Source organism: Mustelus asterias, chromosome 7, assembly GCF_964213995.1.
Source record: "Mustelus asterias chromosome 7, sMusAst1.hap1.1, whole genome shotgun sequence".
NCBI lineage: Eukaryota > Metazoa > Chordata > Chondrichthyes > Carcharhiniformes > Triakidae > Mustelus > Mustelus asterias.
In genome coordinates this window covers 3,310,833-3,334,209 of record NC_135807.1, presented here as the reverse complement: position 1 = coordinate 3,334,209, position 23,377 = coordinate 3,310,833, and the positions used below count along the sequence as shown (strand labels likewise).

General features: G+C 43.7%; 1 protein-coding gene across 1 annotated transcript in view; it reads right to left on the bottom strand.

Annotated features, from left to right (window-relative positions):
• Positions 1-23,377, bottom strand: part of lama3 (laminin, alpha 3) — a 458,111-nt gene that overhangs the window by 160,239 nt on the left and 274,495 nt on the right. The window contains exons 29-32 of the mRNA XM_078215598.1: positions 21,069-21,246; positions 9,982-10,108; positions 7,300-7,439; positions 5,499-5,614 (exon numbers count right to left, since the gene is read on the bottom strand). Of these exons, the coding sequence (XP_078071724.1) occupies positions 5,499-5,614; positions 7,300-7,439; positions 9,982-10,108; positions 21,069-21,246 (561 nt within the window). The remainder of the gene's footprint in view (positions 1-5,498; positions 5,615-7,299; positions 7,440-9,981; positions 10,109-21,068; positions 21,247-23,377) is intronic.

Genomic DNA, 23,377 nt, shown 5'->3' with positions numbered 1-23,377 from the left:
GAACAGCCAGTAATTTCCATCCCAGGGGAATCAAGAAACAATACTTTTCACTGTATGTTAACACATGTGACAATAATAAATCAAATCAAATCAAATCAAACCACCTGTGACCTCCCCTCCAAGCCACTCACCATCTTGACTTGGAAATATATATTTTTTATTCTTTCATGGGATGTGGATGTTGCTGGCTGGGTCAACATTTGTTGCCCATCCTATTTGTCCTTGAACTGAGTGGTTTGCTCGGCCATTTCAGAGGATGTTAAGAATCAACTACATTGCTGTGGATCTGGAGTCACATATAGGCCAGACCAAGTAAAAATGGCAGATTTCCTTCCCTAAAGAACATGAATGAACCAAATGGGTTTTTAATGACCATTGATGACAATCCCATGGTCACCATTACTCAGACTAGCTTTATATTCCAGATTTACTAATCAAGTTTGAATTCTATCAGCTGCCATAGTGCGGTGTGAACCCATCTCCCCAGGATATTAGCCTGTGCTCTGCATTACTAGTTCAGTGACATTATCACTATACACCACCATCTCCCCCTAAATCACTGCTCCATAACTGTCGCTGGATCAACATTCTTGAACTCTCTCCCTAACAGCACTGTGAGTGTGCCTACACCACTGCAGCGGTTCAAGAAATTGGCTTCCTGACACCTTTTCAAGGGCAATTACAGATGGGCAATAAATTCTGGCCCAGCCTAAATTAAAAAATTGTCACCACAATCTGGGTAAAAAGGTTTTTCCTCAATTGCTTATTAGATTTATTTGCCACTATCTTATATTTATGATTCCCCCCATAAGTAGAAATATTTTCTTAAGTTTCTTTATTAGTGTCACAAGTGGGCTTACATTAACACTGCAATGAAGTTACTGTGAAAATCCCCTAGTCGCCACACTCCAGCACCTGTTCGGGTACACTGAGGGAGAATTTAGCACGGCCAATGCACCTGACCCGCAAATATTTGGACTGTGGGAGGAAACCGGAGCACTCGGAGGAAACCCATGCAGACACAGGAAGAACATGCAGACTTCGCATAGTGACCCAAGCTGGGAATTGAACCTGGGTCCCTCCTGGCACTGTGAGGCAGCAGTGCTAACCACTGAGACACCTTGCCACCCAGTATGACAAAGTCCAATTTTTGGATGCGATAAAATCAAGTCCTTCAAGAGATCTTAAAATACTTGAAATAGAGCAGGGGATTTCTTCCCAGCTGGGAAGAAATTACCCTGGGAAGGGGTAAATAGGGCTAACATTTACCCCTCAATCAATGTTTGTGGGAATTTTCTGTGTGCAACTTGGCTGCTTTGCTCTCTACAACATTGACTATACTTCAGAATTACATCTGTAAAGCATTTCCTAAATTGTGAAAGATGCAATATAGATATGAGTATTTCATTATTTCAGTATACTACCAAAATAATAGTGCTGGTGGATGTTGAGTATTTGTTTTCGTATTAGATTCTCCTATTTTATTCTGGAAATTATGGCAATCCCATCTTAATCTATGCCCAAGAAGGCAAAAAGCTCCTGGTTTTCGAGATACTATTTCCAATTCAATCATGAACAGGTGAATTAGAGAGGCACATGTACCTCACTACACAACTGCTTTCCTCACTCTGGAAGGGTCTGTAACTTGAGCATGAGACCTGCTGTAACTAATATGCAGTGTATTACCTGGTCAACAGACATTAGCTGTCTTTTCATGAGTAAAAAAATCTGTAAATGGATTATTGATGGCACGGTGGCACAGTGATTAACACTGCTGCCTCACAGTACCAGGGACCCGGGTTTGATTCCAGCCTTGGGTGTCTGTGTGGAGTTTGCATGTTTTCTCCGTGTCTGTGTGGGTTTGTTCCGGGTGCTCCAGTTTGTCCCACACTCCAAAGATGTGTCATGGATTGGTCATGGTAAATTGCCCCTTAGTGTCCCAAGATATGTAGATTAGGAGGATTAGTGGGATAAATGCATGGGATTCTTAAGAGGGCGTCTTAAGGATCAACAAGGTCATCTATGTGCGGATCCACAAGAGATGGGTGAGATCCTAAATGAATATTTCTCATCAGTGTTTACTGTTGAGAAAAGCATGGATGTTAGGGAACTTGGGGACATAAATAGTGATGTCTTGAGGAGTCTACATATTACAAAGAAGGAGGTGCTGGAAGTCTTAAAGCGCATCAAGGTAGATAAATCCCCGGGACCTGATGAAGTATAGCCCAGGACATTGTGGGAGGCTAGGGAGGAAATTGTGGGTCCCCTAGCCGAGATATTTGAATCATCGATAGTCACGGGTGAGGTGCATGAAGATTGGCGAGTGGCAAATGTTGTGCCTTTGTTTGAAAAAGGCTGCAAGGAAAAGCCTGGGAACCACAGGCCAGTGAGCCTCACATCTGTGGTGGGTAAATTGTTGGAAGGTATTTTGAGAGACAGGATCTACAGGCATTTAGAGAGGCAAGGACTGATTAGGGACAGTCAGCATGGCTTTGTGAGTGGAAAATCATGTCTCACAAATTTGACTGAGTTTTTTGAAGGGGTAACCAAGAAGGTAGATGAGGGCAGTGCAGTTGATGTTGTCTACATGGACTTTAGCAAGGCCTTTGACAAGGTACCGTCTGGTAGGTTGTTGCATAAGGTTAAATCTTACGGGATCTAGGGTGAGGTATCTGAATGGATACAAAATTGCCTTCTTGACAGAAGCCAGAGGGTGGTTGTAGAGAATTGTTTTTCAAACTGGAGGCCTGTGACCAGCGGTGTGCCTCAGGGATCAGTGCTGGGTCCACTGTTATTTGTCATTTATATTAATGATTTGGATGAGAATATAGGAGGCATAGTTAGTAAGTTTGCAGATGACACTAAGATTGGTGGCATAGTGGACAGTGAAGAAAATTATCTCCAATTGCAACGGGAGCTTGATCAATTGGGCCAGTGGGCTGACGAATGGCAGATGGAGTTTAATTTAGACAAATGAGAGGTGATGCATTTTGGTAGATTGAATCAGGGCAGGACTTACTCAGTTAATGGTAGGGCATTGGGGAGAGTTACAGAACAAAGAGATCTAGGGGTACATGTTTATAGCTCCTTGAAAGTGGAGTCACAGGTGGACAGAGTGGTGAAGAAGGCATTCGGCATGCTTGGTTTCATCGGTCAGAACATTGAATACAGGAGTTGGAATGTCTTGTTGAAGTTGTACAAGACATTGGTAAGGCCACACTTGGAATACTGTGTGCAATTCTGGTCATCCTATTATAGAAAGGATATTATTAAACTAGAAAGAGTGCAGAAATGATTTACTAGGATGCTACCGGGCCTTGATGGTTTGAGTTATGAGGAGAGGCTGAATAGACTGGGACTTTTTTCTCTGGAGAGTAGGAGGCGGAAGGGTGACCTTATAGAGGTCTATAAAATAATGAGGGGCATAGACAAGGTAGATAGTCAATATCTTTTCCCAATGGTAGGGGAGTCTAAAACTAGAGGACATAGGTTTAAGGTGAGAGGGGAGAGATACAAAAGTGTCCAGAGGGGCAATTTTTTCACACAGAGGATGGTGAGTATCTGGAACGAGCTGCCAGAGGTATAGTAGAGGTGGGTACAATTTTGTCTTTTAAAAAGCATTTAGATAGTTACATGAGTAAGATGGGTGTAGAGGGATATGGGCCAAATGCAGACAATTGGGATTAGCTTAGGGGTTTTAAAAAAGAAAGGGCGGCATGGACAAGCTTACATGCTGTAAACCTCTATGACTCTATGATTAAGGAATTGGGATGGGGATGGGCCTGGGTAAAATGCTTTATCAGAAAGAGAGTCGCTGCAGCCTCGATGGGCCAAATGGCCTCCTTCTACACTGTAGGGATTCTATGATTGAATCATATCACAGGGAACAAGGCCATTTAGCTCATCATGCCTGTGCTGGCTCTTTCAAAGAGCTATTGAATTAGTCCCATTTCCTTCTGTTCCTTACCTACTGCCCTGTAAATTTCAAAGCCATGCTACTTACTTCAAACATTTTCTGTTTTTATTTCAGATTTCCAGTATCTGTAGAGTTTTGATTTTTACATTAAAATATTTACTGGCAGGTTTACGAAAGCTCGTTCCAAATGATTGCTTTCTAACAATCCTGTGCTTCATAAAATACTTCAGTGCGATTGAACACCCCGATTCCAACAAGATTGCACAAGCCTCTGCAGTTTAACATTCCTGTATTGCTAAGCCAGTTTAGTTATGTCCTGGCCTATATTCCAGTTTTCATATTGGAGACCAACTGTTTTTAGGTGGGAGTCTGAACAGCCAAAAATGTTTGGCCCCTAATTAGCAGGACTTTATCCAGTTCTCTTTTGAAAGCTACTTCCATTTATCAATCTGCTTCCACCATTACTGAGGCCAGCTTTCAATTCCAGATTTAAATTTCACTGATTGCCATGGTAGAATTTGAATCCATGTCCCCATGGCATTAGCCTGGGCCTCTGGATTACTAATCCAGTGACATCAAGACTATGCCATCACCATCACTTCCCTCCTCCTTCCCTAACCTCTGCCGCTCACCACCTGACTTTCTGACAAAAGAACCTGAAGCAGGATGGAAAAAGTTTTTGTTGAAGCAAAGGAAAGGGTGGTGGAAGCAGATTGAGCAATCAACAGTCTGACATGGTCATGCTCACGGAATCATACCTTATAGACAATGTCGCAGATACCACAATCACCATCCCTGGATATGTCCTGTCCCACTGACAGGACAGACCCACTAGAGGTGGTGACACAGTGGTGTACAGTCAGGAGAGAGTTGCTCTGGGTGTCCTCAACTTTAACTTCTGACCCATGAAGTACCATGGCAAACATGGACAAGGAAACTTCCTACCTTAACACCCCCCCATCCTGACTTGGAATATTATCATTCCTTCATTATCGCTGGGCCAAAATTCTGGAATTCCCTTCCCAACAGCACTGTGGATGTACCTATACCAGGCGGACTGCAGCAGTTCAAGTAGGCAGCTCACTAGCACTAAGGCAATTAAGGATCAACAATAAATGCTACCCAGCCAGCGACACCCACATCCTGTGAAGGAACAAAATAAATTCTCTTAAATCTGTGTCCTGCCAGTGGAAACTATTTCCCCTTATAAACTTCATCAAAACCATTCATGATTTGCAACATTTCATTTCAAATCTCCTCTGAGGAGTTCACTCCCAGCTTCTCATGTTTCTCTGTGTGACTCTATGTACCATTCTGATAAATCCCTTCCACATCCTCCCTATGGCCTTGACATTCTTCCTACAGAGTGGTGCCTGGAAGTGGACACAATACTCTAGAGGAAATCTAACCAGAGTATAAAAAATTCTATTCTATACTCATATTGACAGCTTCAGAATTATTGCCAAGACAAACCTCACCGAAAAAACATCAGTTTAGTTGCAGGTGATTCCAGCCAATTATTTTCTACTCAGCTTTTCGGGAATATAAATGCAAAGGTCTCCAAAGAGTTAATTATACTCACTCAATGTAAAAGCTATTTCCACCACAGGCAGTAATGAAATCAAATGACTTATCCAGAGGTTTTTCATTTCCTAAGTCAGGATCATAACTCTCGGAAGGAACAATTAAGATGTAGTCCTAAAAAAAGAAAATAGTTTCAGACAGTTATGCTTTTGGAAATACATTAGCACCACAAAGAGATTTCTACAGAGAAATTTCAATTCAGAAGGAGGCCAATTGGCCCATAGTGCACGTGCCAGTGTTAAATCGATATACTAAAGTCAATACGGTGGACAGGAAGCATATACACAATTCCAGTCTGCAGTGTACTGCCTGCCATATTGAATAAGGTTGATATGTTGGCAGCAGGAGCACACAATGAAACATTTACAGAGTAATATATTCAAATTAGAGTTCATTGCCCTTTGAAGATGAAGGGGATAGATAGAGTGAATGTTCAAAGACTATTTCCTCGGGTGGATGGAGCTATTACAAGGGGGCATAACTATAGGGTTCGTGGTGGGAGATACAGGAAGGATATCAGAGGTAGGTTCTTTACGCAGAGAGTGGTTGGGGTGTGGAATGGACTGCCTGCAGTGATAGTGGAGTCAGACACTTTAGGAACATTTAAGCGGTTATTGGATAGGCACATGGAGCACACCAGGATGATAGGGAGTGGGATAGCTTGATCTTGGTTTCAGATAAAGCTCGGCACAACATCGTGGGCCGAAGGCCCTGTTCTGTGCTGTACTGTTCTATGTTCTATGTTCTATGAAAGGCCACTTTCAATTAGCACTCGCCCCAAGATTTCAATCTCTGTGGCCTGAACTTGCACAGTACAATGTGGCATGAACCAGCAAAAGGTCCCTTTCATATTTTCCTGGATACAACAATGCAAAGCACTTCCTTTATCCCATCCTTAAGAACACCTTGGATATCATCATTCTGATTCAGGGATTGTACCTGGCATTCCCAATGCTGGAAAATTTGTTTCCAGGTCATCTGCTTTTATTCTCTAATTCTGCTTTACTCTTAAACACTTTATTGGTTTCTTCTTTGCCTGTTTATTGAAGTTGCCCTTGTATGTTAAGATTGACTGTACAGGACATTCTCTTCCTGAATAACTCTTTGATGTAATAACAATCTTTGAACAAAGCCCTTCATGTTTTCCAACATACTTTGCTGCTTAAGGCAGAATGAAAGTGGTAATTTTAAGAAACATGTTTTCTGCTGTAGCACAGAAGAAAAGGAAAGAAAGACTTGCATTTATTTTATACCTTTCACAACCACAGAACATCCCAAATAACTTCCACAACCAATTAGGTATCTTTTTCAATTCCCTCCCTACACTTCTTCCTTTCTTTCCTCTTTTAAACTGGGTTAAAATCCTAGAACTCCCTCCCTAACAGTGTGGGTGTACCTACACCACATGGACTGCAGCGGTTCCAGAAGGCAGCTCACCACGATCTTCTCAAGGGCAATTAGGAATGGCCTGGCTCCTGCAAATGCTGGCCTAGATAATAATGCTGACATCCTGAGAAAGCAGAAGTAAAATGCTCCTTAAAAAAGCCTTTGCTCACCTGTCCATTATGTGGTTCAATGTCAAAAATCTGAGTGTGACGACTTGGGGAGTTTCACAGTAACTTCATTGCAGTGTTAATGTAAGCCTTACTTATGACTAATAAATAAACTTTAAAAATCATTTTATAATTGTTCCTGTGAAATGCCTTGGAACATTTTACTACATTGAAGGCACTATATGGATGTAAGTTATGCAAGAAATACAGCAGCAATAATTCCGTGAGTATTTATTCAAAACTTACCACCCAAAGTGCATTCTCTTTCGGAACAGTAAGAATGACAGACAACTCTGGATTGGTTACATCCAGTTCTATTCTATTTCCTGAAATGATCTGGTTGCGACATCCAAACCCATGTGGACAGAAGAATGCACTGAAGAATCCTAAAAAACAGATGAAAGTATAATTTTAGTTCATAACCAAAATTAGACCTTGCCCATAGGAACAGGAGTAGACCATTCAGCCTCTCAAGCTTGTTCTGCTATCCAACTTAATCATAGATGATCTGTACCTTAACTTAACTGTACCTCCTTGCTTCTATCAACCTCAGTTGTGAAGCTTTCAACTGATTCCCAGGGCTGAATCTTCCATTGAGTTTGGGAAAACATTTTCGGGCCTCACAAATTGCACACTCGACCCACATGTGACTTCATAAAATCATATAATCCCTACACTGCAAAAGAGCACATTCAGCCCATTGACTTTGGCCACGACTTTATGTGGCATTTTTGTCTTTTGACACCAGGGTTGGGTTTGCTGCAGTTTGCACACTGGAGTGTGTCAGGAGTCTGAATATGGAGACAGGCCAGTTAGAAGACCTCTCCTCTGATTTAGCACCCAACTCTCAATAAGTCCCCAAAACTTCACTCTTCAACCCCATCACCCCCTCATCTATGCCACCTCTTATGCCCCCATGTACTCTTCAATGCCAAACACTCAGCACGGACTATGCTAAATTCTCAGATTCCATGCAATATGCAAAATATTTTAAATTCCTTGGGAAATAATCTTTTAGCATCCAATAAAAATCTCCATAATCATTGATTCTGTGAAAAATCTTTTACAAGTTCTGATCCTATTAGCTTGTATGAACAAACCAGAAACCAAAGGAACAACCTTGTTACCATAACTTCAAAACTGTCATTCATTTTCAATGAACTAAAAATCTATTGTGCTGAAACCCAGCAGCGCTTGAAACTCAGCCAAACATTGATAATAGCCACAGCAACAAAAGACTATTCACTGGGAAAGAAAGAACAAGTGCTCATTTCAAATTCAAAGTCTGTCAATCAATGTAAGGTGGTTGGTGGTTAGATTTATTTTAAACATAGATTTTTTAACAAGTGTCAAAAGCATTTTTTAAAACGGTCAGTCAGACCGGTATAAATCACAGTAGAAAAGATGACAGCACATGCTAACCGGATGTTTTCCAATATTTTTCATTGCATCATGATGCTTTCTCCATTGGAAAAACACTAATTCAACTGAACAAATACACAAGGTTGGTCAAGATAAGGGTCACCTTACCTTTAAAGGACCAACCCCCATGATGAATCGGCGGCACGGTAGCACAGTGGTTAGAACTGCTGCTTCACAGCTCCAGGGACCTGGGTTCAATTCCCGGCTTGGGTCACTGTCTGTGTGGAGTTTGCACATTCTCCTCGTGTCTGCGTGGGTTTCCTCCGGATGCTCCGTGGTTTCCTCCCACAGTCCAAAGATGTGCGGGTTAGGTTGATTGGCCATGCTAAAATTGCCCCTTAGTGTCCTGGGATGCGTAGATTAGAGGGATTAGTGGGTAAAATATGTAGGGATATGGGGGTAGGGCCTGGGTGGGACTGTGGTCGGTGCAGACTCGATAGGCCGAATGGCCTCTTTCTGCACTGTAGGGTTTCTATGATTTCTATGAATCACTGCATTAGGAACACCTACATATAATACTGCACCGAACAGTGACATTTGAAGGTATGGAACACTTTCAACCTAACTTTCAGAAAGTTTCAGATTCCTCAGCCGATTCCTTGCTGCTTCTTTGTGAATAAAATGCTTCCTGACTTCACCGTTACATGCCCAGCTCAAACTATTACGGTTATAACCCGCTTCTTCGGATTCTCTCACCAAATGAAATAGTTTTTCTCCATCTAGCCTATCAAATCCTTTAATTATCTTAAACACCTCAATTAGATCACACCTTCATTTTGTATACTGGAGGGAATACAAACCTGGTCTATGCAGTCTGTTGTCATAATTGAAGCAATTTATTCTGGTTCTTCTTCTTTGGGATGGCTGAGCAACAACTGAAATTTTACATCAAGGTGGCCAAGCCAGAATATTACGTCAGGAATGACAGTGTGACAGTGTGCATCACTGTATTCATCGTTCAGGTATTGAGCTGTTACATGTTCCATGGACTTTCCTAGATGATGAAAGTTGCATGCAGGAGACATTTAAATTTTCCATTTGTGCATCAGGTATCCACAACTACCATGGTTTAGGGATGCCCATGAGCTTCGTGGGACGTCAAGACCAGGACTCTTCTGTGTCAGGTCTTTCACAAGGTATTTGTGACATGTTGTGAGGACCATTCATTTAGCCAAGCTTCCTCAGTTCCTCAGGGTTGAGATTGCATTGCCTCAGATTCTGTGCATGGTTCCAAAAGGGCTCACCTGACTTAAGGTGGAGGGGAGGGGAGATGGTGGGGTCCTGGTGAATGGGGAGTTGTTTGCTTTTCTCAATTTGCTGAGCTTCACGGAGGGCCACTGTGTCACAGGGGATCAGGGGGAGGATTGATTTGTGCCAGCATGGGTATAATTATTATCCTAGTAAATCGGTCCTACACCAGTCTAAGGCCTATATTACCACTCTGAAGTGCAGTGGCTGAAGAATGTTCAAGAACAGCACAGTCCATTCAATGACTAATATACTCACCATTATAGGGATGACCTCCATCCACCATCACTTCTACTGGGAATGAGGGATACAATGGTTGATAAAAATGCACCAAAACCACATGTTTGCCCATATCTGGCACTCTTGTTTTGAAGATGATCTGATTCTATAAAAGAAATCAGCCTCATGTTGGTTAAAAAAAAAATCCTCATTTATAAACTTATTTTCAAAACTTTCAACAGGCACCCACAACATACACTTTTTATTTATAAATTGCTATAATTTTCCGATTTGAGCACTGATATTACAATGACCATTTCTCCAATTCACATTCAACTGAATTATTTTCTGTATTAAAACTGTTTTAACTCACAAGGATGGAAAATTTCCACTGCACGTAAAGTCATAACCTGTCATCTATAAACAGGTTTATAAATGTGTCAACACAGGTTCTGACAAAGAAATTAGGATGAATATATACGGAGAGACTGATTAAGCTAGGATTCTTCTCCTTAGAGCAAAGAAGGTTAAGGAGAGATTTAATAGATGTGTTCAAATAATCAACAGTTTTGCTATAGTAAATAAGGAGAAACGGAGTGAGATTTTCCCGGAAATCGGCAAAGGCCAATGGTGGGTGGGAAAAGCAGCATTGAGGCTGCTGATGGCAACAGCAACTTTTCTCTTCGTGTAGTGCCTTTCCTGTGCATGATCCATTTCGTGCCGGGTGTGGAACTGAATTTTAGGCCCGCATGCAATTTTCTGGGATTGGCACGATCTGCGCCAGGCGTGATGAGGTCAGAAAATCGACTCCATGAGCTGGCTATGGGCCCGATATGGACTCAGAATAGTGTGTTTTGAAGCAGAGAAGTGATGGTGTCAATAACCCAGGGTGATAGGACCTTAGAAAGCTTGACCAATAAGCCTTTGTGCCATAACAGTGTCATCGGCTCCAGTGAGATCGAGGTATAAGAGCCCAGTTTTCAGGTGCTTCTGAAAACCACTTTCAATATGGGTGGTGAGGGCAAGTACCTAGTCTTCTGTGCTGCGTTCCTTTCAGAATGCAGCTTGGTGTATGGATAGTGTATCCTCCATGGTTGAAGAAAGAACAAAGAACAAAGAACAGTACAGCACAGGAAACAGACCCTTCGGCCCTCCAAGCCTGTGCCGCTCCTTGGTCCAACTAGACCAATCGTTTGTATCCCTCCATTCCCAGGCTGCTCATGTGACTATCCAGGTAAGTCTTAAACGATGTCAGCGTGCCTGCCTCCACCACCCTACTTGGCAGCGCATTCCAGGCCCCCACCACCCTCTGTGTAAAAAACGTCCCTCTGATATCTGAGTTATACTTCGCCCCTCTCAGCTTGAGCCCGTGACCCCTCGTGATCGTCACCTCCGACCTGGGAAAAAGCTTCCCACTGTTCACCCTATCTATACCCTTCATAATCTTGTACACCTCTATTAGATCTCCCCTCATTCTCCGTCTTTCCAAGGAGAACAACCCCAGTCTACCCAATCTCTCCTCATAGCTAAGACCCTCCATACCAGGCAACATCCTGGTAAACCTTCTCTGCACTCTCTCTAACGCCTCCACGTCCTTCTGGTAGTGCGGCGACCAGAACTGGACGCAGTACTCCAAATGTGGCCTAACCAGCGTTCTATACAGCTGCATCATAAGAACATAAGAAATAGGAGCAGGAGTAGGCCATCTAGCCCCTCGAGCCTGCCCCACCATTCAATAAGATCATGGCTGATCTGACGTGGATCAGTACCACTTACCCGCCTGATCCCCATAACCCTTAATTTCCTTTCCGATCAGGAATCCATCCATCCGCGCTTTAAACATATTCAGCGAGGTAGCCTCCACCACCTCAGTGGGCAGAGAATTCCAGAGATTCACCACCCTCTGGGAGAAGAAGTTCCTCCTCAACTCTGTCTTAAACCGACCCCCCTTTATTTTGAGGCTGTGTCCTCTAGTTTTAACTTCCTTACTAAGTGGAAAGAATCTCTCCGCCTCCACCCTATCCAGCCCCCGCATTATCTTATAAGTCTCCATAAGATCCCCCCTCATCCTTCTAAACTCCAACGAGTACAAACCCAATCTCCTCAGCCTCTCCTCATAATCCAAACCCCTCATCTCCGGTATCAACCTGGTGAACCTTCTCTGCACTCCCTCCAATGCCAATATATCCTTCCTCATATAAGGGGACCAATACTGCACACAGTATTCCAGCTGCGGCCTCACCAATGCCCTGTACAGGTGCATCAAGACATCCCTGCTTTTATATTCTATCCCCCTCGCAATATAGGCCAACATCCCATTTGCCTTCTTGATCACCTGTTGTACCTGCAGACTGGGCTTTTGCGTCTCATGCACAAGGACCCCCAGGTCCCTTTGCACGGTAGCATGTTTTAATTTGTTTCCATTGAGATAGTAATCCCATTTGTTATTATTTCCTCCAAAGTGTATAACCTCGCATTTATCAACGTTATACTCCATTTGCCATATCCTCGCCCACTCACTCAGCCTGTCCAAATCTCTCTGCAGATCTTCTCCGTCCTCCACACGATTCACTTTTCCACTTACCTTTGTGTCGTCTGCAAACTTCGTTACCCTACACTCCGTCCCCTCCTCCAGATCATCTATATAAATGGTAAATAGTTGCGGCCCGAGTACCGATCCCTGCGGCACGCCACTAGTTACCTTCCTCCAACTGGAAAAACACCCATTTATTCCGACTCTTTGCTTCCTGTCGGATAGCCAGTCCCCAATCCACTTTAACACACTACCCCCAACTCCGTGTGCCCTAATCTTCTTCAGCAGCCTTTTATGGGGCACCTTATCAAACGCCTTTTGGAAATCCAAAAACACCGCATCCACCGGTTCTCCTCCATCAACCGCCCTAGTCACATCTTCATAAAAATCCAACATGTTCGTCAAGCACGACTTTCCCCTCATGAATCCATGCTGCGTCTGATTGATCGAACCATTTCTATCCAGATGCCCTGCTATCTCCTCTTTAATAATGGATTCCAGCATTTTCCCTACTACAGACGTTAAGCTGACCGGCCTATAGTTACCCGCCTTTTGTCTCCTTCCTTTTTTAAACAGCGGCGTAACATTAGCCGTTTTCCAATCAACCGGCACTACCCCAGAATGCAACGAGTTTTGATAAATAATCACTAACGCATCCACTATTACCTCTGACATTTCTTTCAATACCCTGGGATGCATTCCATCCGGACCCGGGGACTTGTCCACCTTCAGTCCCATTAGTCTACCCAGCACTGCCTCTCTGGTAACATTAATTGTATTAAGTATTTCTCCTGCTGCCAACCCTCTATTGTTAATATTTGGCAAACTATTTGTGTCCTCCACCGTGAAGACCGACACAAAAAACTTATTTAAAGACTCAGCCATATCCTCATTTCCCACTATTAACTCCCCCCTCTCGTCCTCCAAGGGTCCAACATTCACTCTAGCCACTCTATTCCTTTTTATATATTTATAAAATCATCAGACTCCAGCTTTTATACTCTATACCCCGTCCTATAAAGGCAAGCATACCATATGCCTTCTTCACCACCTTCTCCACCTGTGTTGCCACCTTCAAGGATTTGTGGACTTGCACACCTAGCTCCCTCTGTGTTTCTATACTCCTGATGACTCTGCCATTTATTGTATAACTCCTCCCTACATTATTTCTTCCAAAATGCATCACTTCGCATTTATCCGGATTAAACTCCATCTGCCACCTCTCTGCCCAATTTTCCAGCCTATCTATATCCTGCTGTATTGCCCGACAATGCTCTTCGCTATCCGCAAGTCCAGCCATCTTCGTGTCATCCGCAAACTTGCTGATTACACCAGTTACACCTTCTTCCAAATCATTTATATATATCACAAATAGCAGAGGTCCCAGTACAGAGCCCTGCAGAACACCACTGGTCACAGACCTCCAGCCGGAAAAAGACCCTTCGACCACTACCCTCTGTCTCCTATGGCCAAGCCAGTTCTCCACCTATCTAGCCACTTCTCCTTGTATCCCATGAGCCTTAACCTTCTTAACCAACCTGCCATGTGGGACTTTGTCAAATGCCTTACTGAAATCCACATAGACGACATCCACGGCCCTTCCTTCATCAACCGTTTTTGTCACTTCCTCAAAAAACTCCACCAAATTTGTAAGGCACGACCTCCCTCTTACAAAACCATGCTGTCTGTCACTAATGAGATTGTTCCGTTCTAAATGCACATACATCCTGTCTCTAAGAATCCTCTCCAACAACTTCCCTACCACGGACGTCAAGCTCACCAACCTATCATTTCCTGGGTTATCCCTGCTACCCTTCTTAAACAACGGGACCACATTCGCTATCCTCCAATCCTCAGGGACCTCACCCGTGTCCAAAGAAGCGACAAAGATTTCCGTCAGAGGCCCAGCAATTTCATCTCTCGTCTCCCTGAGCAGTCGAGGATAGATGCCATCAGGCCCTGGGGCTTTGTCAGTTTTAATGTTCCCTAAAAAACCTAACACTTCCTCTCTTGTAATGGAGATTTTCTCTAACGGGTCAACACCTCCCTCCGAGACACTCCCGGTTAACATGCCCCTCTCCTTCGTGAATACCAATGCAAAGTATTCATTTAGGATCTCCCCTATTCCCTTGGGTTCTAAGCATAATTCCCCTCCTTTGTCCCTGAGAGGCCCGATTTTCTCCCTGACAACTCTTTTGTCCCTAACGTATGAATGGTGGAAGATGATTCTCTCAAGCAACTTGTAACATATGGATAGAAGAGAAATGGGTTTATATCTAGAAGCTTCTTTAGGATCCTTGCCAGGCTTGGGATCGCAATGATCTCAGCTTTCCGCCAGATTTTTGGCAGTTGCTTGTCATGGGTGATTTTGGTCAGGAATACAGAGGACCATTTTGGTGACATGCTGCCAAGGTGCTTAAGAAATGCAGTGTATATTTGGTCATAACCCACAGCTTTGACAGGTTTCAGTCTGTCAATTGCGAATTGGACCTCATTTGTGTTTATGGCTTCAACTGTTTGGCCTGTTCTTAAGTTCTTTTCTCTTTTGAAAGAACTTCATTTCAGAGTCATACTGCATCTATGACTCACTCGAGCTGTTTGACAAGGTGGCTGGCCACTGCACTCGCTGGGACACAGCTCCAGTTAGAAATTGCAGATTGCTGCCCGGCAGCTGGATCAGTCTTCAACCGTTCCAGCTGGAATGCAGTCCAGGTTACGAGTGAGATCTTCCCAGCGAGTGTGGCAGGCATTGTCTAGTGTTTCAATCAGTTGATCGCAATATCTGGATCACCAGATTCTTCAAATTCTTTGAGGAGTTCTTGGCATTCACAGTCGAGGCAAGGAATGTATGTTGGATGAAACCCATGTGGAATGCTTGCTTTGGCAACTTTAGAGATGGCCTTGTTGAAGTCTGTATATGCCTTATTAATTGGGATCTGTTTGATCGGGATACAGGTAACAGACTTCTCCAGCTGATCAGTGAACTTTTGCCAGCGAGCTCTGAGCAAATTCCATCTTAAGAACCTGGAACACAGAACAGTACAGCACAGTACAGGCCCTTTGGCCCACGATGTTGTGCCGAACCTTTTCCGAAACCAAGATCAAGCTATCCCACTTCCTATCATTCGAGTGTGCCTATCCAATAACCGCTTGAAAGTTCCTATAGTGTCCGACTCCACTATCACAGCAGGCAGTCCATTCCACACCCCCACCAGTTTCTGAGTAAAGAACCTACCTCGGACATCCCTCCTATATCTTCCACCACGAACCTTATAGTTATGCCCCCTAGTAACAGCTACATCCACCCGAGGAAATAGTCTCTGAACGTCCACTCTATCAATCCCCCTCATCATCTTATAAGTTGCCTCTCAACCTCCTCCGCTCTAAAGAGAAAAGCCCTAGCTCCCTCAACCTTTCCTCATAAGACCTACCCTCCAAACCAGGCAGCATCCTGGTAAATCTCCTTTGCACTCTTTCCAGTGCTTCCACATCCTTCTTATAGTGAGGTGACCAGAACTGCACACAATATTCCAGATGTGGTCTCACCAAGGTCCTGTACAGTTGCAGCATAACTCCACAGCTCTTAAACTCAAACCCCCTGTTAATAAACGCGAACACACTATAGGCCTTCTTCACAGCTCTATCCACTTGAGTGGCAACCTCCAGAGATCTGTGGATATGAACCCCAAGATCTCTCTGTTCCTCCACATTCCTCAGAACCCTACCTTTGACCCTGTAATCCGCATTCAAATTTGTCTTACCAAAATGAATCACCTCGCACTTATCAGAGTTAAACTCCATCTGCCATTTTTCGGCCCAGCTCTGCATCCTATCAATGTCTCTTTGCAGCCTACAACAGCCCTCCACCTCATCCACTACTCCACCAATCTTGGTGTCATCCGCAAATTTCCTGATCCACCCTTCAGCCCCCTCATCCAAGTCATTTATAAAAATCACAAATAGCAGAGGACCCAGCACTGATCCTTGTGGTACACCACTTGGACTGGGGTAAACACAGTAAGAGTTTTAACAACACCAGGTTAAAGTCCAACAGGTTTCCAACATGTTTGCTTATTCTATGAGATAGCCAGTTACTTATCCAATTGGCCAAATTTCCCTCTATCCCACACCTCCTTACTTTCTTCATGAGCCGACCATGGGGAACCTTATCAAACACCTTACTAAAATCCATGTATATGACATCAACTGCTCTACCTTCATCAACACACTTAGTTACCTCCTCAAAAAATTCAACCAAATTTGTGAGGCATGACTTACCCTTCACAAATCCGTGTTGACTATCCCGGATTAAGCTGCATCTTTCTAAATGGTCATAAATCCTATCCGTCAGGACCTTTTCCATTAACTTACCGACCACCGAAGTAAGGCTAACCAGCCTATAATTACCAGGGTCATTCCTATTTCCTTTCTTCAACAGAGGAACAACATTCGCCACTCTCCAGTCCTCTGGCACCATCCCCGTGGACAGTGAGGACCCAAAGGTCAAAGCCAAAGGCTCTGCAATCTCATCCCTTGCCTCCCAAAGAATCCTAGGTTATATCTCATCTGGCCCAGGGGACTTATCGACCTTCAAGTTTTTCAAAATTGCTAATACATCTTCCCTCAGAACATCTGCCTCCTCCAGCCTATCAGCCTGTATCACACTCTCATCCTCAAAAACATGGCCCCTCTCCTTGGTGAACACTGAAGAAAAGTATTCATTCATCACCTCTCCTATCTCTTCTGACTCCATGCATAAGTCCCCATTACTATCCTTGATCGGCCCTAACCTCACCCTGGTCATTCTTTTATTCTTCACATAAGAGTAAAAAGCCTTGGGGTTTTCCTTGATCCGACCCGCCAAGGACTTCTCATGCCCCCTCCTAGCTCTCCTAAGCCCTTTTTCAGCTCATTCCTTGCTAACTTGTAACCCTCAATGGACCCAACTAAACCTTGTTTTCTCATCCTTACATACGCTTCCTTCTTCCTCTTGACAAGACATTCAACCTCTTTTGTGAACCATGGTTCCCTCGCTCGGCCATTTCCTCCCTGCCTGACAGGGACATACCTATCAAGGACATGCAGTATTTGTTCCTTGAACAAGCTCCACTTTTCATTTGCGCCTTTCCCTGACAGTTTCTGTTCTCATCGTATGCTCCCTAATTCTTGCCTAATCGCATCATAATTACCCCTCCCCCAATTATAAACCTTGCCCTGCCATACGGCCCTATCCCTCTCCATTGCAATAACGAAAGACACCGAATTGTGGTCGCTATCTCCAAAGTGCTCTCCCACAACCAAATCTAACACTTGGCCCGGTTCATTTCCCAGTACCAAATCCAATGTGGCCCCACCTCTTGTCGGCCCATCCACATATTGTGTCAGGAAACCCTCCTGCACACACTGCACAAAAACTGCCCCATCCGAACTATTCGACCTATAAAGGTTCCAATCAATATTTGGAAAGTTAAAGTCACCCATGACAACTACCCTTTGACCTCCACACCTATCCATAATCTGCTTAGCAATTTCTTCCTCCACATCTCTATTACTATCTTGGCTTTGACGAGATGAAAGTTACGTGGAGCTCAGCGTGGATGATTATAGGCTGATGCTGACTTTTTGGAAAATTATTAAAGACTTGGTATGTGGTTTGAGGGGATGTCCATTGATGGATGTGACCCAACAGAGATCTGGTGAATACTCATGCCCCATCTAGAGTGGCATGGTGGCACAGTGATTAGCACTGCTGCCTCACAGCGTCAGGGAGCCTTGGCTTGGGTCACTGTCTGTGTGCAGCCTGCACGTTCTTCCTGTGTCTGGGTGGGTTTCCTCCGGGTGCTCCAGTTTCCTCCCACAGTCTGAAAGACGTGCTGGTTCGGTGCATTGGCCATGCGAAATTCTCTCTCAGTGTACCCGAACAGGCGCCAAAGTGTGGCGACTAGGGGATTTTCATAGTAGCTTCTTTGCAGTGTTAATGTAAACCTACTTGTGATGAATGAATAAACTGTAACATTAGCAAATGGAAGGAGCGCTGTAGATGGTGGTGATTGTGAGTTTGGAAGATGCTCCCTAAGGAACCTTGATGAATTCCTGCAGTGCAGGAATGGTGATACAGTGGTTAGCACTGCTGCCTCACAGCGCCAGGGACCTGGGTTCAATTCCCACTTGGGTCACTGTCTGTGCGGTGTCTGCACGTTCTCCCCGTGTCTGCGTGGGTTTTCTCTGGATGCTCTGGTTTCCTCTCACATTCTGAAAGACGTTCTGGTTAGGGTGCATTGACCCGAACAGGCGCCAGAGTGTGGCGACTAGGGCAATTTCACAGTAACTTCATTGTAGTGTTAATGCAAGCCTTACTTGCGACTAATAAATAAACTATTTTTTCATCTTGTAGATGATACAGACTGCTGCCAATGTTCGTTGTTGTTAAGAACATAAGAAATAGGAGCAGGAGTAGGCCATCTAGCCCCTCGAGCCTGCCCCGCCATTCAATAAGATCATGGCTGATCTGACGTGGATCAGTACCACTTACCCGCCTGATCCCCATAACCCTTAATTCCCTTACCGCTCAGGAATCCATCCATCCGCGCTTTAAACATATTCAGCGAGGTAGCCTCCACCACCTCAGTGGGCAGAGAATTCCAGAGATTCACCACCCTCTGGGAGAAGAAGTTCCTCCTCAACTCTGTCTTAAACCGACCCCCCTTTATTGTGGAGGGATCGAATGTTTGTGGATGGGATAGCAATCATGCGGGCTGCATTGTCCTGGATGGTGTCCAGCTTCTTGAGTGTTGTTGGAGATGCACTCATCCAGGCAAATAGGGGTATTCCAATATACTCCTGACTTGTGCCTTTTAGATTGTGGACAGGCTTTGAGGAATCAGGAGGTGAGTTACTCGCCAGAGGATTCCTAATCTTTCACTTGCTCTGGTAGCCACAGTATTTATATGGCTTGTTCAGTTCAGTTTCTGGTCAATGGTAACTCCCCCAGGATACTGATAGTGGGAGATTCAGCAATGGTAATGCTACTGAATGTCAAGGGGTGATGGTTAGATCCTCTCTTGATGGAGATGGTCATTGCTTGGCACTTGTATGGCATGAATATTATTTGGCACTTGTCAGCTCAAGTCTGGATATTGTCCAGGTCTTGCTGCACTTGGACAGGGACTGATTCAGTATCTGAGGAATCGTGAATGATACTAAACATTGTACAGTCATCTGTGGACGGCCGCTCTTCCGACCTTATGATGGAGGGAAGGTCATTGATGAAGCAGCTGAAGATGGTTGGGCCTAGGACACAACCCTGAGAAACTCCTGCAGAGATGTCCTAGGACTGAGATGATTGACCTCCAATCGCCAAAACCATCTTCCTTTGTGCCAGGTATGACTCCAACCAGAATCCCATTGACTCCAGCTGTGCTCCTTGATGCTAAACTCGGTCAAATGTTGTCTTCATGTCAAGGGCAGTCACTCTCATGTCACCTGTAATGTCCTAATTTTGTTAGGGATTATGGGTTTTAAATGGCATATAAGCCTGACAATGAGGTGCAAATGTATTTTAATTATGCTCTTTAATAATCCAGCCTGCCACTAACGTGGGAAGGGGATGATCATGGCAAGCTGTCGTGCCAACATAAAACAAGACTATACTCGTTGCCGGGGGAGGTAGTGGAAGTGGATACGGTAGTGAATTTTAAGAGGCATCTTGACAAATACATGAATAGGATGGGAATAGAGGGATATGGTCCCCGGAAGGGTAGGGGGTTTTAGTTCAGTCGGGTAGCACGGTCGGTGCAGGCTTGGAGGGCCGAAGGGCCTGTTCCTGTGCTGTAATTTTCTTTGTTCTTTGTTCTATAGACTTGAGAGATATTTTCTGCTCCCATCATTGAATCTGTCCAATGCAAATGGGAACGGAAAACCCCAGCTACTGTTTCCATTCACAGGAAGGTCAATAATCAGGGGACACAGGTTTAAGATAATTGGCAAATTAACAGAAGGGAGAGTAGGTGATATTTTTAACACAGCCAGTATTGTGACTGTAAAAAATGATGGAAGCAAATTCAATAATAACTTTGAAATGGACATTGGATATAAACTTGAAAAGGGAAAATTTACAGTGCTATGGGGAAAGAACTGGCAGAGGGAGAGGGAATAATTGAAGAGCTGTCTCCAATCACTGGCATTGGTACAATGGACCAGTGTCCTCCTGTGCAGGAAGACTGTATGATTCTGTGTGACTGGTGTGGCTTTTGCTACCAAATAAACCTGTTGGACTTTAACCTGGTGTTGTTAAACTTCTTACTGAAGTAAGGGTGAACAGAGAGAGTATGGAAGAGATTTAGGAGGCATAGCAATCATTATGAGAGAGTCAGTGCATACTAATTGGATACTCAAAGGTTGGAAACAGGATAGTGTGATGCCATATTCAAAACATATGACTAAACAGATTGATACATGGGGAGCCATCCCGATGTGGCTCCCTATTATCTTCCTGGCCCCGCCTCCACTCCCACTATCCTGGAGCCAGTAAAATTCTACTCTGAGTCTGCCTTTCTATTCTTTTGCATTATCACATTTGAAAGCAGTTGGTTACCTGTGGTGATTTTAGTAGAATAATGTCTCCTGGTTCCACCATGGTTGGAGGGCGATGGGATAGGAGTTGTGGATCATTAGACAAGCTAGGTTGTGAAGGAATGCTTGCAGTTGAAAGCTGTCCATCCTTTACCTTCACTGAAGACACAGGTATTTCATACTTGGATGCAACACAGGAACTGTTCAAACATTCAAAATAAAGACAGTGCCATTTAGATGGTTAATATTCTGGACAATCAAAATGATGTGTAAATGTGTGTTCAAAATTGAGTTACCTTGATGCAGTGAGTAGTGAGATAGAGGGTCAGTTACCAGAGGACACAGATTTAAGATAATTGACAAGAGAACCAGGAGTTGGATGAAGAGATTTTCTTCTTACACAGCAAGTTGTTATGATATGAAATGCTGTCTAAAATTGGTGGTGGACACAGATTCAACAGTAATTCCCAAAGGAAATTGGATATATGTTTGAAAAGGGGAATATTGTAGATTGTTGGGAAAAGAACAGGAGGGAGTAGGACTAATTGGATTAAATCACCAGGCACAAAATTGATGTATTTTTCAAGCAAGAACAAAATAAAGAGGGTGAATTTCTCTTGCCAATAACATAGGTATAGAAATGGATTTTTTATTTTCTTTTTTATTAGGAGTCAGCTAGAGTATTGTGTCCAATTCTGGGCACCAACTTTAGGAAGAAGGGAGTGAAAAGGAAGTTTACTAGAATGGTAACAGGGTGAGGGACTTCAGTTCCATGGAGAGACTGGAGAAATTGTCCTTCGAGAAGAGAAGGTTAAATATAATAGAAGTGTTTATAATCCTGAAGGGGGTTGATAGAGTAAAGAAGGATAAATTGCTTCCACTGGTAACCCAACAGAGGGATACAGGTTTAAAACAATTGGAAAAAGAGCCAGAGGCAAGGCAAGAGATATTTTCCACAGCAAATGATCTGGAATGTGCTGTCTGAAAGGATGGTGGAAGCAGATTCAGGAGTAAGTTTCAAAAGAAATAGGATAAATGGTTTAGGGGGAGAAGATTAGCAAGGCTATGGGGAAAGAACAAGCAGAGAGGATTAATTAAAGTCATAGAGTCATAGACATTTACAGCATAGAAACAGGCCCTTCAGCCCAACTTGTCCATGCTGCCCTTTTTTTTAAAAACCCGTAAACTAATCCCAATTGCCCGCATTTGGCCCATATCCCTCTATACCCATCATACCCATGTAACTATCTAAATGCTTTTTAAAAGACAAAATTGTACCCGCCTCCACTACTGCCTCTGGCAACTTGTTCCAGACACTCTCTGTGTGAAAGAATTGCCCGTCTGGACACTTTTGCATCTCTCCCCTCTCACCTTAAACCTATGCCCTCTAGTTTTAGACTCCCCTACCTTTGGGAAAAGATATTGACTATCTAGCTGATCTGTGCCCCTCATTATTTTATAGACCTCTATAAGATCACCCCTCAGCCTCCTACGCTCCAGAGAAAAAAGCCCCAGTCTACCCAGCCTCTCCTTATAACTCAATCCATCAAGTCCCAGTAGCATCCTAGTAAATCTTTTCTGCACTCTCTCTAGTTTAGTAATATCCTTTCTATAATAGGGTGACCAGAATTGCACACAGTATTCCAAGTATGGCCTTACCAATGTCTTGTACAACTTCAACAAGACGTCCCAACTCCTGTATTCAATGTTCTGACCGATGAAACCAAGCATGCCGAATGCTTTCTTCACCACTCTGTCCACCTGTGACTCCACTTTCAAGTAGCTATGAACATGTACCCCTAGATCTCTTTTTTCTGTAACTCTCCCCAACGCCCTACCATTAACTGAGTAAGTCCTGCCCTGATTCAATCTACCAAAATGTATCACCTTGCATTTGTTCAAATTAAACTCCATCTGCCATTCGTCAGCCCACTGGCCCAATTGATCAAAATCCCGTTGCAATTGGAGATAACTTTCTTCAGTGTCCACTATGCCACCAATCTTAGTATCATGTGCAAACTTACTAACCATGCCTCCTTTAGTCTCATCCAAATCATTAATATAAATGACAAATAACAGTGGACCCAGCACTGATCCCTGAGGCACACCGCTGGTCACAGGCCTCCAGTTGGATTCATGAAACTGCCGCAATATTTTCAATTGGATAATTTTTTCAAAGAGTTGGTACAGGAATGAAGGTTGAATGGCCTTCTTCAGTGCTGTCTCATTCAATGTTAAATTCATGGTATAAGGCATTCCTTCCTAACTACTGGAGAAAAGCACTGCTATTGTAGACATAAATATTGCAGCAGTTTCATGAATCTAAATGAA